Source organism: Metopolophium dirhodum, chromosome 1 (genome assembly GCF_019925205.1).
Source record: "Metopolophium dirhodum isolate CAU chromosome 1, ASM1992520v1, whole genome shotgun sequence".
Taxonomy (NCBI): domain Eukaryota; kingdom Metazoa; phylum Arthropoda; class Insecta; order Hemiptera; family Aphididae; genus Metopolophium; species Metopolophium dirhodum.
In genome coordinates, this window is record NC_083560.1 from 75,118,973 (window position 1) to 75,138,139 (window position 19,167).

A 19,167-nucleotide genomic window follows, 5' to 3' on the forward strand; every position below is an offset into this window, starting at 1 on the left:
AGTGCTAAATAAACCGCCGGTGCATTCCACTGGGGCCCTGACTCTATGAAATATTTGGGGGCCCCGATATCATGGCTATCGAGTACCTTAAAAGATGATAAATTAAAAACAATAAAACTTTTGGGTAGTTTTATTATAAATAATGATTTACCAAGTAGTTTTTCAGACACTTTTAGTGCTTGTATAATTTTTCTGACAATGCTGATCACTGTAGCAGGAGCAGAGCAATAATTTTCCAAACTTAAACTTATAAAGAATTACCTAAGAAACACATGTGGATAAGAACGTTTATCTAGTACTAACTATTCTGAAGATAATTAACAATTTTGCCAATGCAAAATTGAGGAAAAAAATGTCTAAAAATAGAATATCTTAACATTTTACTTTTCACTATTATATTTGAGGCTGGCTTTATTCTGTAAATAATAATATACTATTCATTTTATTATACTTTGTACTTCATTTTTTTTGTAACTGTTGAGTTATCATAGTTTTATGCTTTTTTTATAACAATTTTAAATTAGGGGCCCCTAAATTTTTATTTTTGCACCGTGGCCCTAACAGTTAAAGATCCGGCATTGTGTGTTATGGATTGTGCGGTCTGTGATAAACACACAATACTGTAACCTAAAAATCTAAAAAATATATAAACACAGTTTTTTTTTATTTAGTTATTTGATGTTCAAGTTTGGACGAAATTAAATATTTAAATGAACGGTTTTAGTTATGTATTATAATTTAAAAATATTATATGGTTGCTTGAAACTTCTAAAGTATATTTTACTGGCCGGCTACCTTATTAATAATAATAATAATATAAATATAATAAATAAAATATCCTTGGCTGACAAACCATCTCCGCTCAGAATCGTTTTTCGTATATAATGATATTATATCATTGAATTCAAATTTAACACCATCCATTAAGTGACCCACTTGTATCTTACTATACACCAGAGCGATACCCACTTTTTTATGTTACAACCAAATTATTCGCCAATTACTTGAATAAATACATTTAATTGTGTTATTATAATTTCTTATTTTAAGAAAATTGTAGGGAAGGGTATTTCAGTTTTGGATTATGATTGGGCGTAGTTTTTACATTTTCCCTGAGGGTAAACAATCCTCAAATAATTGGTGAATTATTTGTGACATACCATGGAGCAGATGCTAAGAGACGGAGGGATATGGATTGGAATGATTGAATGGTTTGTATTTGAGACAGTTTGGCGCTTCTCCAGATTTGTCCAGATGGGCCTTAAAAAAAATTTGTTAATTTTGAATTAATAGAAAGTTTGGACTTTAATATTGGGTGAGGAATGTGTAGGCGATTATTTAATAATTTGCGTTTGGATTTAGTTGTGGGCCCCACGTTTTGTCGATTATGATCCCTAGATATTTTACCTGCAGTGTAATAGGATTACCAACACCTTGCAAATTGAAGGGTCGGGGAGTTTTTTTTCTGAGTGCGAATGGAACATCAAATGATTTTTCAGGGTTTATTTTAACTCGCTATCTGGTTTCCCACTTTCCCAGGTATTTATTAAATCGAGGTGGTTTTTAAGGGCGGAGGAAGCTATATCAGGATCTGTGTCGGGAGTCAGATTGGCTGTATTGTCAGCGTAGGTTGCCATAGTTGTGTTAGCTGTTATGGGAAAATCGAATGTAAATATATTAAACAGATCAGGGGAGAGATCACTACCTTGCGGGACTCCAGCAATATTGAAAAATACGGAAAGGTTGAAGTGCCTTTCCTAACTGAAAAAGTTCGGATGAGAAGATAAGAATGGATTAACAAATAGTATGGTGCTAGAAGTAATTTTTTTAACTTGTAAAGTAGACCGCGATGGTTGAGTGCGATGCTAAAATGCCCGGGCAACATTTAGGAAAACCCCAGTGCAGTTTTTCCTAAAGTTGGCCTGTAAGAAGATGTTAAATCTTTTGGTATATGAGGTTTTGTGTACGAGAATTACTATGGAGAACTTCCATGTTAAAGGGATATAAGGGAGTCTCAACATGAAGTTGTAAATGAAAGTGAGTAGAATAATTATTTTACTTGGCAGATGTTTGAGCATTTTGTTAGAAATAAGATCATATCCAGGTGATTTCCCTATTTTTAGTTTGTTAATTATTTGTTTAACTTCATTCGGAGAGGTGTATTTTGCTAGGATATTCATGGGTAGTGGACTATTTAAAAAATTATTTATTGTATTTAGATGTCCAGGATCTGGGTTTATTTTTGGGGGTAAATATTTTTGAGAGATGATTTCCAAAAAGATTGGGCTGCTATAGCTAGTACACCATTTGAATCATTTAAAGGAGGAATTTGATCTTTAATTTTGAGCATGTTTTTCGTGGTTTTCTGCAGGGAACCGTCTTTGATGTTAAGAGATAAATATTTTTCCTGAAAAAATTCCTATTTGTATTTTTGTATTGGTTTTTTAATTAAGTTAGTTAAATTGTTATATTTCGTTATAATTCATTGTATATTCGTTTGTCAGAAGAGAGGTTGTTATGTTGCTAACGTGAACGTGCCCTACGCTTTTTAAAATTAATTCGCGAAAATAGGGAGGGAGAATGTTATTGTTTATTGAGTTATTAGGTATATTTATAGCATGTGATGAGTTGAAAATAGCGGTCTGTATTGATATTGTCAGGTCTTAGACTGCCTCCTCTATTTGATAATTTGGTTTTAGTGAGATATTTAAATTGGTAAGGTTTACTACATTTTTGGAGAAGTGGTAGTCCCAGTCTACAGGTCCTTTAAGAGAAGAAATAAAATAATCTTTTAGATAATAATATGTCAGTATGTTTGTTTTGGTGTGTTGGCCAATATGTAAGCCCTAGTGGGGACAATACTGAACAATTTTTGTTTTGAATAACATTTTGAAACATATGACCTCTTTAGTTTTAAGCTTGGCAACCCCGCATTGAGGATACTTTGCATTGAAATCTCCACCGATAAGAAAAGTTCGACTGAGAGAACTAAGAAATTGCTGTGTTGTTGAAAGGATATTGCCAGTCTTGAGGGACAGTAAACTGAAGAGATAGTTGTTGGAATATGATTTAGAGTGATTAAAATTTTTGCTGCTTGGTTTGTATTTGTCTGAAGGTTTGGTAGAGGTTGTTATTCAATTTTTGTGGAGATTATGATAGCAGAGCCACCGTTGGCAGTACCATCAGGATGGTCAGTATATATTATAGCCAGGAAAGAAATTTTTAAAATTTATAGTGAACTGGGTTTCAGAGATTAAACCGATGTCTATTTGTTTTTCAATAAATACGTTTAATAGCTCAAGTTTGTGTCGTTTTAATCTGTTTCCATTCAAGAGAAATATATTGAAAGAGTTAATATTTGTTTGTCTATTTGTCATCTTTTAATATTAATTTGTTTATGACAGTCGTGAGAAGTTGAATTAGATGATTAATTAATAGTTTTAATTCAGATAAGAAGGAGGAAAGTTGAGTTGTTACCTTAGCTCATGTTTTTACAGCAATTACAATTCTATGCTGGTTGAATTGTTAGGAAACTGGAAAATGTTATGTCCTAGTGTTACATTTTAAAGTTTTTTGAAGATCAAATAGTTATTTTTTAAATATACCGCCGTGAAGTTGGTCCTTACACTTTTTCAAAACAAGTTTTGCATTCTGCCATAATTTTGCAAGCAGATAGGTAATTAGCAAGAAGTTGCAAGTCCAATCCTGGAACTTGCAAGTTAAAAACATAGGAGTAATTAGGAGTGGAATCGAGGAAGGGCTAACTTCACGCAACTCTTACATGTTGTTTGAAACTTTCAAGAATTTGAAGAATTTGAGAGAATCCACTTCCAAAATTTGCAAATCGAAACTTCACCCTTACTATTTTTCAAAATTTTTTCCCCAGCCCTCGAGTGCACTTGTTTGTCAAAACTTTCAAAACTAGTTTCACAACACTTGTTATAATTAGCAAGTTAAAACTCCATATGATTTTTCAATTTTTTTTCCCCAAATTAAATATTAATTAATATTATAAATTATAATGATCAATACTAATTAATTCTAATTTAATGTTATTCATTATTATTTTTTTTTTATTATAAATACAACCTCGACTACATTGGTCATTGGCCGCTATTAGTGCGTTACATAATATTAATTTACGTAATATTATTGGTTTTTAATCATCATAGAGATACAAGCATTTTTTTATATAACTTCGAATTAAATAGGTAATTAAGTAACAATCAAAATTTAAAAATAAATATTCACGTATATTTTGCTTTTAATTTGATTACATGTTTTTTTATAAATTAGTCTTTTATAGACTTTAGTAAGTTGTAGATGTTTAGAGGTTCGTTGTTGAGCCATTCGAAGAGGCTATTTGGGATGTTGTATTTTGATTTGTCTTCATTAAATTTACGACATTCTTGTAATTACTAATTTATGTTTGATGGAGATTTTAGAACCGCAAGTAGTGTATGGATCGGGCTTTGTTTTATCCGTGAAATGTTTGTGGGTATGCCAGGTGTGTCCTGTCAGTGGCGTAATCATGGTGTGATATGTAGATATATCCCCCCCCCCCCCAGAGTCTTTTGTTCTAAATAACTGTAATTAAATTCTTGTGAGCACTTAGCTATAAAATATTTTAAGATTTTAAATAAAAATTAATGGACTATGGTCAATAAATATCACAGTTAAAAGATAAAACTGATAAAAAATTTGGTGTTTCAGTCAATTTAGTGTGATATGGAACATAAACATTTCAAACCATTTGCACTTTTCTTACTTCAACAAATCTGGCATATGCATATAATTCCAGTCTCTAGTTATGAGTTAAGACTAAACCACTAATTTGGTTCTGAAGTCGCAAAAAAAAAAAAATCATGATAAATACATTCAAATTCAATTTATTAAATAAAAAATATTGAACAAATGTATCAGTTATAATTTTAATAGTTGATTACTTATTAATATTATATTTGAATGTTTTTTTTTTTAATCTGGAGTAAAAAAAAAAATTACATTTTCAAAACATGTGTAATTGCAACAATTTATTATGATTTAAAATGCAAAACATCATTGTGAATGTGATATTATACTTCTCTCAAAAATTTGAATACATCCTCAAACTAATTCCAATGATTTGTGGAAGAGAACAAAATTAGAAATATTTTTTTAATTTATTTTAATGTTATATTAAAAAATATACAATATTATACACACATAACAACGTACATCAAGCATAAAGTTGAACTAATTGTTCGCGAAATATTTTTTCTCAAGTTGATTTAGCTTAAAATAGTTTTTTCTTAATACTACTTACTGTAAAAATTGAAACAATAATACTTTTCATTCAAAAAATATAATATATAATAATGTGTATAATATATATTATACTCTACCACAAATGAACAGTTTGTATATAAGATGTAACAAAAATATTTACAATTTGTATCAGTTCATAATGATCATATAATTAAACATACAACTACTTAAACCTATTATTAGGACTAAATCTAATTTGTAAAATATAAATAAGGATTTATTGAGAAAAAAGGCTACAGCAAGTTCAATAATATTAATACCCTGATGAACGATTGCTTTAAGTTTATAAGATATTTGATAACGATAACATATCAAATATATTAATAGATGAAAATCTAAATTTAAGCTTAATCATTTAACAATTATTATTTCATTAATATTAAAAATATATTAATACAATTTACAGCTAATAATTAGGACAATTTTTTGATTAAAAATCTACTTTGGTATAATCTGGTTGATTGTAAAGAATGTATGACCACTCATAAATTAAGGCAAACAGTTTTTGTAGTAAAAGTTATTTTAATATTTGTATTATAATTCATTGAAATGAGTTAAATTGTATAATTATGCTCGACAAATATGGTGATGAAAGTTCATGCAGTTTTCCTAGTGAGCAATTTCATATATTTTTTTTATATAAAAAAAAATTATAGATTTTTTTTCAGGATAACAATTAAATTATAAATATTTTTTTCAGGATAACAATTAAATTATAATAATTTAATTACAAATATTTATAATTTTACATGGATAAATATTAAATATACAACACAAAACATTAAACTAAACTTAATTGTACGCGTGTCCAAATTGAATGTAAAAATATATAACTATCATCTCTAAGAAAAAAATATAATAAACATATAGTTATCTTTATATAATATTAAGTAATAACGAAGTAAAAAATTATTAAACAAATTATAAATCTAAAATACACATATGTATATACTATATACTATATATTATATATTAATTTATATACAAATATATGTATGGTAGACCAGTTTTTCCCCCATAATACTAATACAGGAAAATGGGAAAACACCCTACATATGTGTATACATAAACATATATTATGCTGATGATATTAATAATAATAATAATAATTAAAATAATAATTAAAACCATTATGAGTGTAGAAAACTAATACAATTTAAAAAAAAAATGCTAGATCTAAAATCTACCAGTTTTTGGAAGGAAAGTGTTTAAGCATAGATTAAAATCTTTGATAGGTGGAGTCAGATTTAAATCATCAATTACGTCAACAGTTGTACTAGACACCTATAACATAAAAACAATACATTATAAAATGTGGACTAAATTAATTCACAAGAACATTGCTATGTAGTATGTTGGTTATGACAAATTCATACTTATACAAAAAAATAGAGAAAAATGAAATCAAAAAAACCAAACTTATTTTTGTAAAAAACACAATATAGAGTTGATATAGGTACATGCATTTTAAAATAATATTATTTCAATATAGTTTGCAGCTGTATGACACATTCCATTTAAACTGTATATTTTTTTTCAGTATAATTTAAGAATTGTTGGTCAAAAACATTTTTATGTTGCAAGATTTGCTTCCATTATTAAAAGGTTAATATCAGATATTAGTACTTGCGTTTTAAGATTATACAACTTAATATTTTATTATAATTTGCAGCTGTATGACACACAAATAATTTAAACTGTCTTATTTTATTTCAGTATAATTTAGAAGTTGTTGGTCAAAAACATTTTCATGTTGCAAGATTTGCTTCCATTATTAAAAGGTTAATATCAGATATTAGTACTTGCGTTTTAAGATTAAACTATTTAGAATTTTAACATGTTTGAAACTGTATGACACACAAATAATTTAAACTATATTATTTTATTTCAGTATAATTTATGAGTTGTTGGTCAAAAATATTTTCATGTTGCAAGATTTGCTTCCATTATTAAAAGGTTAATATCAGATATTAGTACTTGCGTTTTAAGATTAAACTATTTAGAACTGTATGACACACAAATAATTTAAACTCTATTATTTTATTTCAGTATAATTTATTTGTTTTTGGTCAAAAACATTTTCATGTTGCAAGATTTGCTTCCATTATTAAAATATTAATATCAGATATTAGTACTTGCGTTTTAAGATTAAACTATTTAGAATTTTAACAAGTTTGAAACTGTATGACACACAAAGAATCTAAACTGTATTATTTTATGTCAGTATAATTTATGAGTTGTTGGTCAAAAACATTTTCATGTTGCAAGATTTGCTTCCATTATTAAAAGATTAATATCAGATATTAGTACTTGCGTTTAGATAGTACAATTCAATATTTTATTATAATTTGCAGCTGTATAGCACACAAGTAATTTACAATATACAATTTATTTCAGTGTAATTTATATGTAGTTGGTAAAAAATATTTCCCTGTTGCAAAAATAACTTTAGTTTATAAAAGTTAAATACCAGATATACTAAAATTTTATTATAACAGACATAATTATCCTACAACAGACAATGACAGTCCTGTGTTACCTATATCCCCTACTTAAGTTTTCGTATAGAGGAAACACTTTTGTAACAGAAAAAGCCATTTGCCTGGTGCAATTCCAATATAAGGTGAATATCATACTTGCATTTTATATACGTATCAAGATTTTATGTTAAATGTAAATATCAGCTAATAATATTATCAAAAGTATAATGATTTCATCATAAATTAAACATACTACTCTAAAAACTATTATATGTTTTGTAATTCTCATAAAATGAGGTATAATTATTAGAGAATAATAATAAAATATATCACATTACTATATTTACCAATTGCTATGGATAACATTAAGCTAATTATTTTATCTAATCAACTATAATACATTATCTGAATACTGAATCAATGTGTATGTACCTCATCTGTTTCAACATTGTTATTAGGCTTTTCAGATTCAATATCAGATTTTGTTGAATTGTTATTGGCAAGCGCTGCTGCTATAATATCACTTTCAGCTTCATTGGCATTATTTTCAACAGTTGATTTTAAACCATCAGCTAAATTATTTTCATTATTTTGTACATCAGCGGGAATTCTAAATCAGAAAAACAATAAATAATTAACTTAAATAAAAATTTTACAATAACATGAATAAAAAAAAGAAAATATGAAAATAACCCTCCAGCCGGTATTGGTTCACCAGATTCGTTAGTCCTGGGCTGGTTTTCTCGTACTCTTTGATCTCTTTTTCTTTTTTTGCTCCAAAGCTCATGACAATCTTGCCATGTTGGTAATGCTGTCACATCCATTCTATACAATTCATAAATATATTGATAAAATATTTATACTAATTGCCAATTTTTTTTTAATGAAAATATTATTTGTGCCAATAATTTTATACTAACTTATCAGGTTGAACATTTTTTAACCAATTACATTTTAGAGCTTTATCAGCAGTAATTCGTTTGCTAGGGTCTAATTCTAACATATGATCTAAAAGATCCAAGGCACTATCATTCATAAATGTAAATTCTTCACGTAACCGACGTCGATGTACTTTCTTAGCTTTTAAGGAATGCCAGAAAGGCAAGTTAATCACAGTAGGCCATACAGCCGGTGTTGGACTACCACATAAACGAGATATTGTTTCCAATTGCATCATTTCTTCGTTGGCCTGTAAAATATAATATACACATTACCACATGAAACACCACTGTCAAATTAGACAACCTATACATTTTATAGTGATTTATTTAATTTGTTACATCACTAAATTTAATAGAATTTTTCATAATGGTATGTGGGGATGTTAAAAATTTACAATGTATACACTAAATTAGCTTCTATGTAACACATATAATTTAATATATATAATACAATAACACGTTGCATGTAAATTTAAAATAAAATATTACCTGAAATAAAGGTTTTTTTAAGAACAATTCTCCCAAAATACATCCACAAGACCAAACGTCAATTGAAGTTCCATACCTCTCTTCGCCAAGTAATAATTCAGGTGGCCTATACCAGAGGGTTATCACTTTATTAGTGTACGGCCTTTGTCTATCTTGAGCGTTATACAACCTAGCTAGACCAAAATCAGCCAACTTCACTTCACCTCTAAAGTTAGAAAAAAGTAAACAATTTAATAACAAAAATAAATATTAAAATCAATTCTGTAAATTGAACAATAAACAAGACTTTACTTGTTATTCATTAAGATGTTGCTGCATTTGATATCTCTATGAAGAAAATTTCTACGATGACAATAATTTAAACCTTCCAACAATTGTCGCATAATACTTGCATTATGTGTCTCATTAAAGTCAACCATTCCAGATTCTAATAATCCCATAAGATCATGATCCATGTATTCAAATACTAAATAGAACGATCCTCTATCCTAAGAAATAAAAAAAAACATGAATAATATTTATTTATCTCTAATAATGAATAGAGTTCAAATGGATTTTTATAAAATATACAATCTATAGTTTACTTTTTTAAAATCAAGGGCATCTTGTTTATCAGTTACAATTTCTCTAAGGTTAACAATATTTTTATGGTTTAATTGCCGTAAAATTTTTATTTCCCGAACAGCGGTAATTGGGAATCCTTCCTTCTCATTTTCAAGACGAACTTTTTTCAATGCTACAAATGTACCTGAAAGTAAAACAATATTTAAAAGTAATTAAACATATTGCATAAAGATATAATATATTGAGTATGTACATTGAATTGTCTTATGAATATATTTGGTGCTGCTTAAAATTAAGTTTGAACAAATTGCATAATATATACCTGAAGTTTTATCTTTAGCTTTGTAAACTTGACCGTAGGTACCTTCACCTATTTGATTTATTACTTCAAACATATCAACACACTGCTCTCCCCAATCAATAGGGTTATTAGCTGCAGCAGATTTTGTATTCCGTCTTCGATAAAGTACTTTGGGTCGTTTAATCTTAACATTTGGATCTAATGGACGAGAGGGCAGTTCCATGTTTGAAGTTAATGAAAAGCTTTGTGGAAACACTGATCCTAAGCCCAACATAATTGATCTTTTAATTGCACTTTGTTGATGATCAGGTAAAGGATTTGATACAATTTCTGACAAAGAAAGATTTTTATCATCATCTATCTTATCCACATTTTGAACAAGTCCTGAAAACATTACAATAATGATTATAGGCATCAATATTTAAAATATTACATAATAACCAAAATTTTGTGAGATTAATAATGTCCGATTAAAATTCTAAAAAAAACTTACCTGGTGGTAGAGGTAAATCTTTAAAGCTTTTTTTTGAACTCTTAAATTCTGAATCAGGCGACGTTTCATTGAGTATTGAAAAAACAGGCGGCAATGGCATTTTCGACAAATCTTTATTTTCTATTACTTCTACTTTTTTCTCAGGTGGAGTTATTTTGGGTGTTAATGTTACTTTAGGCTCTTTAGGTTCTACAGAATGTTCAATTCCATTTTCTATGATCTCTACTTTCGTAATAGATGGACTTAGACTTTTTAGAGAAATCACTGGAATGTTTGTGGTCATTTCTGAAATTGGTGAAGTAACTGATTTTACATTAGATGTTTCAACATCAGGTTTAGTAGTTTGACTGATATTTTCTGACATTTCTACTATTACACAAGAATCTACATCATCGTTCGCATTAATTTTGTTTAATTTTGTATTTATATCACCCGTCTTAGAACTATTTTGTTCATTATCTGAATCATCTTTTATTTCAACTACATCATTTTCATCAACAGTCTTAGAACTAATTTGTGTTAAACACTTCATGGCTAATTCCCGCATCTGCCGATCTTTTACCAACTCCGCAAAAAGACTCGTTTCACTAAGTTTTACTTTAGAATTATATTGTTTTGCAGGACTTTTTGTAGATTTTTTTTTCTTAGAAACTGAAGAATAACATCCAGGTGAATCACTATCAGAATGCTTTTTAGTAGTTTTAGAATCCTTTACTGGAGAAGACGATTTACTTTGAGTGCGTATGTTTTTAGATGGAGAACGTGAATATTTTGGTCGATTATGACTTGATTTTCTCGAAGAACGAGAATTGTGAGGTGAGGCTGTTCGCGGTATATGAGACGTGTGCTTTAATGATTTGGAAATAGTAGTACGCGGTGGAGATTTTTGACCACGTTTTGGCGAGTGGTGTGCATGATGGTGATCATGTCTCGATTGATGGGGGGAATGTGAACGAGAACGAGAATGGGAACGGGAATGAGAATGGGATTGTGAATATCCCGCTTTAGAACTTTTCACATGTTCATGGTGTCGACGATCTCGAATTGGACTTCGTGATAATCTAAAATCATATTCAATAAATGTTTAACATGAATTCCTTCGTTTCACTTTAATATTGATTAAGATAAATTGGAGGATAAAATTAAGTTACACAAAACCACTAACATTTTTTTTTAAAAACTATTCATCTTCAATATTATTTTAAAGCTATTAAAAAATATTTTATAATTTATAAATAAACATTCATGAGTGTCTTAAATTAAATGTAATCATCCAGTCATTTAAATGAATTACAATGTATAAAGTATCACGAATCATCTTAAATTATTAAATATCTTTAAATGTCAAATTCTGTAAAAAAGAATAAACATTTTGGGACTAACAATTGTTTAATTGCTCGGTTAAGTAAGAATTTAAAGCAATCTATACTATTTTAGATTTAGGCAAGGCTGGGCAAGTTAACAATTTTTTTTAACTCGTTAAGTTAAGTTGTTTTAAAATAATAAAGTTAAGTTAAGTTAAAAGTTACTCGTATTTTTTTTTGTTAACTTAATTTAGTGAAAAGTTAAAATTTGCTAATTTGCAAAAATAAAAATTCCAGACACGTAATATGGTTTGTTAAATAGTTTTTATTTAAGCTCAAGAAAATTACTGAGAAAATTTAAAATGATACATCAAAGTAAAAACCCATTCGAAAATTTGTATTATTCTTCGGACGAAAATTAACTTAGTTTAGATACTTATGAAATAAAATTAACTTGAAGTTAAAACATTAATCTTGAAAAAAAAGTAACGAGTTAATTAACTTAACGTTTTAACTTGTTAATGCCCAGTTTTTGATTTAGGTATATGATCTATAAGATTACAAAGTATTGGTATCTATATCAACGATTCGTTAATAACTACATTTTTCATATTTAATACTCTAAATAGCCTTATTGACGTAACCGCTAATAAAAAATAAAAAAATAAACTATTCATAATATATCAATAATATAGCAGGACATAATAAGTAATGAGTTCTTTTTAATCGATGCATCACGGAAAATTTATTTATTTATTTCTCGCATATTATTAAATGACTAAACCTAACAACAGGCGACATTTCATCCAACTTATCTAACAGTAATTTTCACAAAAACGTACAGATAATAACCTTCATCGCTCTATCAAAACTATTGTATTAGGTATATTCTTTAATTGTTTCCGTCTTACAAATGTAAGACATAGAAAAAAAATGTTATGCGCAGGAAAGAACCAAGAAGGTTACAGTAATAACGAAGAAATGAAATTTTCACCACATAAAAAGAGAACTTTGGCTGTGAAATATCGTTTTTATTTTTTCGATAACAGAACTACAAAAAAGTAATTGAAGTTTGAAAAACAAACAATAATGGATTTCACAGATAATGTTTTGAACTTTATTGTACATCAATTTGGAGCCTTAACTATCACTACAGTCTGAGCGGTTCTATTCCGCGCAAAACAGTTTTTGCTATGTTGTAAATTTGTAAGACGGATACACCACATGCAGGTGTAGCGTCCTCTGAAACTACCTAAATTTATAAATACTGAGTAAAACTTGAAAATTAACCTAAAGTAAAAATAACGTACCTGTGGCTATGTACAGGTGATCTGTCTTTATCAGATTTAGTTTTCCGTACTCTACTCCTTTCATGTTTACTCTCGTGTTTAATCTCATGTTTGCTCTCATGTTTGCTCTCGTGTTTGCTCTCGTGTTTGCTCTCGTGTTTGTCCCGAGTCCTACTAGACTTGAGTTCGTCAGTGTCGTATCTTTCAAACTCATCCATACGTCTTTTATGGTCCCTAAATTTGTATAGTATTAAAATAGGTTAATTGGTAATAACTATTTATCATTAATAATAACACTAACCGATTATTTTGTTTTGAAACACTTCGTGGTTGATAATTATATTTACCATCTACAGGTTCAGGAGTGCGGCTATATTCTTTCCTTATAGCTATATTTAATAATGGTGGGCTCTTCATCCAACTTAAAAATATATTTATAAAATTAGACTAATTAAATATTTACTTTTAAAATATTAAAAATACTTCTGTGAACCCTACAATAACCAGGCCAATAAAATATTAATCAAAACCCAATGTTATTTTGTTGACAAAAGTGGGTCATATAAATTATTACCTTTTATTTTCTTTTCTATGATGTTTGGTGTGTTTGTCTTCCTCCTTATGAGTTACCTCAATTTTGGAAACTTTGATATGAGCTGGTTTTGTTAATGGTGGAGTATGTGACACCTCAATAGGTTTATGCTTTTTAACAGGTTCAATAAAATCACCATTTCGTTTGGAAGGTTCCGGATTAGAACATTTGGAAAACTTCACAAAACTATTATCACAGTCTGGTAATTCATCAGATTTATGTTTCAAATCCTTCTTCTTTTTTTTCTTTTTTGGATTAGGGCTTTTAGGTTTTTTATTGGATTTTTTAGCTTTTTTGTACTTTAAACGTGATACTTCTGATGTCATGTGTACGCAATTATTTATATTGAAAGTAGTAGACATTGAAGATTTCTCTAGTACTGGATCTAGTTCCCAATGATTACTTATAGGGGAACAGGCCGTTACTAGATTTCTAGGTGATGTGACTCTAGTAATTCGAAAATTATTAGTTATTATTCTGGTAGGAGGTTTTAAACGTATGGCCCCATGTTTATCATCGAAATCACTATGTATTTCACCTGCTTCTGGACTACTAAGTTCTTCAGAACTAACATCTGAATATTGAACTAAATGTTTATTTGAAGTAATTAGAGCAGGTTTTTTGTGTGATTTAGATTTTAATTTGTGCTTGTTCTTTTTTTCTTTTGTCCTTCGGTAAGATTTTTCTCTGCTTGCTGTGCTGCATTTTCTAACCAGTGCTGGGAGCATATCTATTATTCATTCCCATTCATAGGTGTCAAAGTTAGTAAAAATAACTTTATAAAATATTATATATTATTTTTTTTTTTCAAAATAAATAATAGATAATAATTTTAAATGATAAATTTTACTCGAAAATTATAATATAAATTGTCTACAAAGATGTCTTTTGTAATTACTTACAACTACTGTATACCATTTCTTGTTTTTAATTGCTACATTTGCTTTACGTTAAGATTGTTGGGATCTGAAAAATAAAAACCATAGATAATTTGATAGCAAAATTAAATAATATAATAATTAAAATTAAAAACATTTCTATTGGTAGGTAGGTACAATTTAAAACAATATAATAGGTATAGTTAATTATCTTATATCAATAGCTATATTTAAAGCAACAAAATTAGCTTTTATTTGAATCATATAAGTTACCTATTTTCTGCGTAATCAATAGTAAGTATTCTTATTTACTTGTACGTAAAAATGATTAATTAAATCAATTCTAACTTAGTTAAAACAGTTGTGAGTTAATTAGAGAAGCATCATAAAGCTAAGTAGTTTTATTTAAACAAATCATGGGTTGTAGATATTAAAAGGAAAATAGAGCTAAAAAATAAAAAGTTTTATAATTGTAAATAAAAATAAAACGAAATATACATTTTGTTAAATTGAATAATGTTGAGATTCAGGTCATTCATCATTATTGTTTTTGTTTTTATTCATACACGGACAATTTTTAATGCTATAATTGTAGGCTGTATCTATTCATGAAAATATTATTATTAATTAATTATTTTTTTAATTTAATTATTTGATGTATTTAGATTAAAATACATTAAAATGGCTGAAAATATCATATTATTTGGATAAACGTGATACTGGACACAAGATTGACAGAATTATGTCATATAAAGAACTTTTATTTAACTAATATATTAATAAGTACCACGATTAAAGATATTATAATGGTTGCTCAACGAGACGCGATTACGAGATCCCCAAAGTGTCTTCAACTTTTGACCGATAATAATTGTATTACGGCGCTTTATTAGTCTATTATAACTTGTAGCAGTAAAATACACAGATGCGTGGTGATAATATAATGAGAGCGCTAGTTGTATATTTTTATCAACAGTTTATCGAGGACACTCCGGGAACCACATTTAAAGTTCTTATAGCTCTTTGCACAACCATTATATCTTTAATCGTGATAAGTACCTAATAATATATTCATTTTTTAAAAATTGTTTGTCATTTCAAAATTAATTTGCATGTTATGTATGAGTTAATATTTAAATTAAAAATGTTAACAAGTTTTAACATGATAATTTAAAAAAACTATTTTTAATCTCAATAAATAAATTTGAAGCCTTACCTGTGGAAACTTAGGTACTTATTTCATTATTGATATTTATCTTTTAAGAGAAGGATAGTTTAATATTACAAATTTCAGAAAGCATTTACTAATTTAATATTAGTCATAACTTATCACTAGGATATACAATAATCTACAAAAGGTAGCAGTAAACCTAGAGCAGTCGTCCTAGGCTAAATAATATCGGTAGGCATAATACATACTATTACAATAATTTCATTGTTTAATAGAAAAATACGCCAAGATCCAAAAATAATATACAGGGAAATTAATGTTTCATTTAATAAGACTGAAATAAAATACAGATTAATGATCAAGAGTAAAAATGTTTGCATTTCAAATAATTATTTATTTAAGTCAGTACAAAACAATTATGAATAAAAAATGTATATGAAATCAAAATCACACAAAGAAAATAAATACACACAATAGGTTCGTTCTAGGTATATTCTAAAAATATACCTACCTAAATTTAAATTGAATAATGATGATGCCTAATTTAATTTTGTGTACCTATAGCTAATATAAAAATATAAGTAGGTACTTCAATAATTTCAAGTTAAGAGGACGTCTTACACACGTACAACATACACGACAAGTTTTCTTTCACCAGTTTCAATAGTGCGCTGTTAGTTTTGATATTAGAGTGAATTGATCTATTATAACTTTTAAAGGTAAGATTATTATCTAAGGAACGATGTACGCTTAAAAATAACAATATAAATAAAAGCCTAAGTTGTTCCCTAGATAATAATCTTACCTTAAAATTTTATAATAGGTAATATCGAAACTAACAACACAGTATTGAAACTGGTGAACAAAAATTTGGTATGTTGTACGTGTGTAAGGTGGAGACCACACATGTAGGTACTTAATAGTCTTTATTGCCATACTTACGAATAAATAATGATAGTGTTTATTATATTTTTAGTACCTAACCCATATTCATCATACAATAAAACATACATTTAAAAAAGAATTGCATTATTAAATATTTTAGAATCTAGATAGATTGTTTTCATTCAAGAGTCAACTCTAAAAGGTTTAAGTAAATAGTCAACATTTGCCTTATCTTTAAAACATATTTTTTTTTTAATACTTTTTAAACAGCTATATTATTTTGGTTTAAATGATTTTTACAAAAATATTTATTTTCTTTTTATAAATAATTTATTTATAATGACCTATTTTTATTTTTACACTCCATACTATATAAAACAATATACTGTAGTGTTGAGTAGTTTGAAGTGCTGAGAAAGCTGTATTTACCAAGCTGACTTACCAAAATTTAAGGCAAAAAGAATTTGTATTCTCTCATAACAACTCAATTTACTCACAACTAAATATTTAATAAGCGTAAGCTTGTTATGTTATGCATTTGTAAAATAGAACAAATGTGGGTGTAAGTCTAATAATTTTAAGTGCCAACAAATTACGAATTAATATTATTTAAAACAAAGTTAATCTAGCAGAACTAAACTAATATTAAAGAATTTGATTATCTTCTAACATATTATACTTAGTACACATTCATAATATTTTGATAAGTAATTACAAATCAAAAATATAAATGTACCTACTTACCAGATACCTTTTATATGATTACATTTAGGTAATTTTGTAATTTAAATTAGTATAAGACGTATTAAAGATAAAAATTGGACGGTGCCTGGGTAAAAGGGAATAAGTCAATTTTTCCATTTTTTTTTTTATTGAATATTATAATCCACATTGATTGGCATTAGAAAATTAAACAAATTGTAGGTTCATTTTATTATAAAACCTATGAGAAAAATAATAAGTAATCAGTCATTGTACAAATAGGAACGGTTTTTTTTTAGTTTTCTCAAAACAGTGTTTTTGTACTTATTCCCTTTTGCCCAGGCACCGTCCAATTATTTTATTAATTCATTTCATTATTTACTATACCTACCCGGTAACATTTGACAAAATTAATGCTTGTTAAAATACTTAGTACCAATCTTACATTTTGTAGTAATTTGATAAAATGCATAGTATCTTTTCTATACTACATCGGCAAATGTATTACAGTATAATATTTACACAGATCGCACAAAATTATCCGTGTGACGGAGAATGCCAGTTTATTTAATCAGAGGAAAAACTAATAAAATATGATCCAATATGATTCATTTAGAATCGTTCTTACCTCGGTATTCCAGTATTCATTCACGTGTAGTCGAAAATCCCAGTTTGTTGACTGAATAAAATATTATGATGATCGAATAAAATATAAAATAATAAAAGGTAATTGTAATTTAAAATCGCCGAATCCACGGTGAAGAGCAAACGATGAAAAAAATGCAAATACGTGTGAATTTTCTTATTCGGAACTATTTTATATATATTGTAATTTAATATAGCGTATAATGTGTGCCTAGATTAGCACATGACTGACGTTCGAAAAAAAATGTAATATAAAACGTTATGATCCCGATTTGCGCGTGTCGACATTTTTATAATGCGATTTGGCCTTTTGATGTGTTAGCGCTGCGATTCCGGTATTACGAGAATAACAATTCCGAATGATAACCACCACCATTTAGTTTTTGGTTACGGGCGTTCGGTCGTATTTCGACGATTAAAATATGAGTGGTTTCGCATAATCGTGCGTTTCGTGTATCAATGGTGTTCCCTATTGAGGCAATGAGACGACGTACGCGACGGAAAATCGGTTATCAATGATCACCGCTCGCCGACGAATGGGAAAAAAGAATAGCCGAGGCCATTTTCAGCAGTTTGGTTTTTTTTTTCCCGAGTTCCGTTTCATTTACCGAGTCTTTGGCAGTCGGGCGGCTCACTTGAGACCGTTCTACCGATGCGCGCGCGACAAACGTTCACAGTCACCGGTCGGCGAAATATTTTCATGTGGAGGTTGTGGAGGTTGAAACTGCGATGACTATTACAGCAGTAGTTGTATTATACCTACCGACTGAGGAAAAGCGGACCGAATAGTAATATAATTTATGATTTTCCGCGGAACGTTCGCGAATCGATTTCTGCCGTTTCGTGTATAGTGTATACTGAATATTGATCAACGATTAAATAAATCAAAGGGGATCGTAACCCGGTCCGGATTTAAAGTTAAAATCACGAAAATTTGAAAATTAGTTTGAAGGTTGAAGACTCATAAAAAATGTCTTTCTATATCGAAAATTTGAACATTTAATGCAACTTACATTACTCAAAGGTTTTTCTACCTTTAAAAATATGAACTTCAAACACTCATAAAAATTTGGCTTTTTTTATTTCTAGTAAAACTTAGGTATTATTCATTAAATTTTTATATCGT

General features: G+C 28.2%; 1 protein-coding gene across 2 annotated transcripts; it reads right to left on the reverse strand.

Annotated features, from left to right (window-relative positions):
* Positions 1–4,958: 4,958 nt before the first annotated feature.
* Positions 4,959–18,558, reverse strand: LOC132934211 (cyclin-dependent kinase 12-like). Of its 2 annotated transcripts, none has more exons than XR_009662997.1 (14): positions 18,025–18,558; positions 14,663–14,726; positions 13,743–14,490; positions 13,470–13,589; positions 13,190–13,402; positions 10,576–11,636; positions 10,104–10,466; positions 9,802–9,965; positions 9,509–9,705; positions 9,218–9,422; positions 8,708–8,976; positions 8,481–8,612; positions 8,135–8,397; positions 4,959–6,591 (listed from the first exon to the last, which is right to left on the reverse strand). XR_009662997.1 is itself a non-coding variant. In XM_061000487.1 (14 exons), exons 2-14 carry the CDS (start codon positions 14,676–14,678, stop codon positions 6,484–6,486), a joined length of 3,774 nt encoding a protein of 1,257 aa, XP_060856470.1. In that variant the 5' UTR covers positions 14,679–14,726; positions 18,025–18,557; the 3' UTR covers positions 4,961–6,483. The 2 variants fall into 2 exon arrangements, 1 of the variants encoding a protein (XP_060856470.1); XM_061000487.1 differs by having other exon boundaries at positions 4,961–6,591; positions 8,220–8,397; positions 18,025–18,557.
* Between the last annotated feature and the right edge of the window lie 609 nt (positions 18,559–19,167).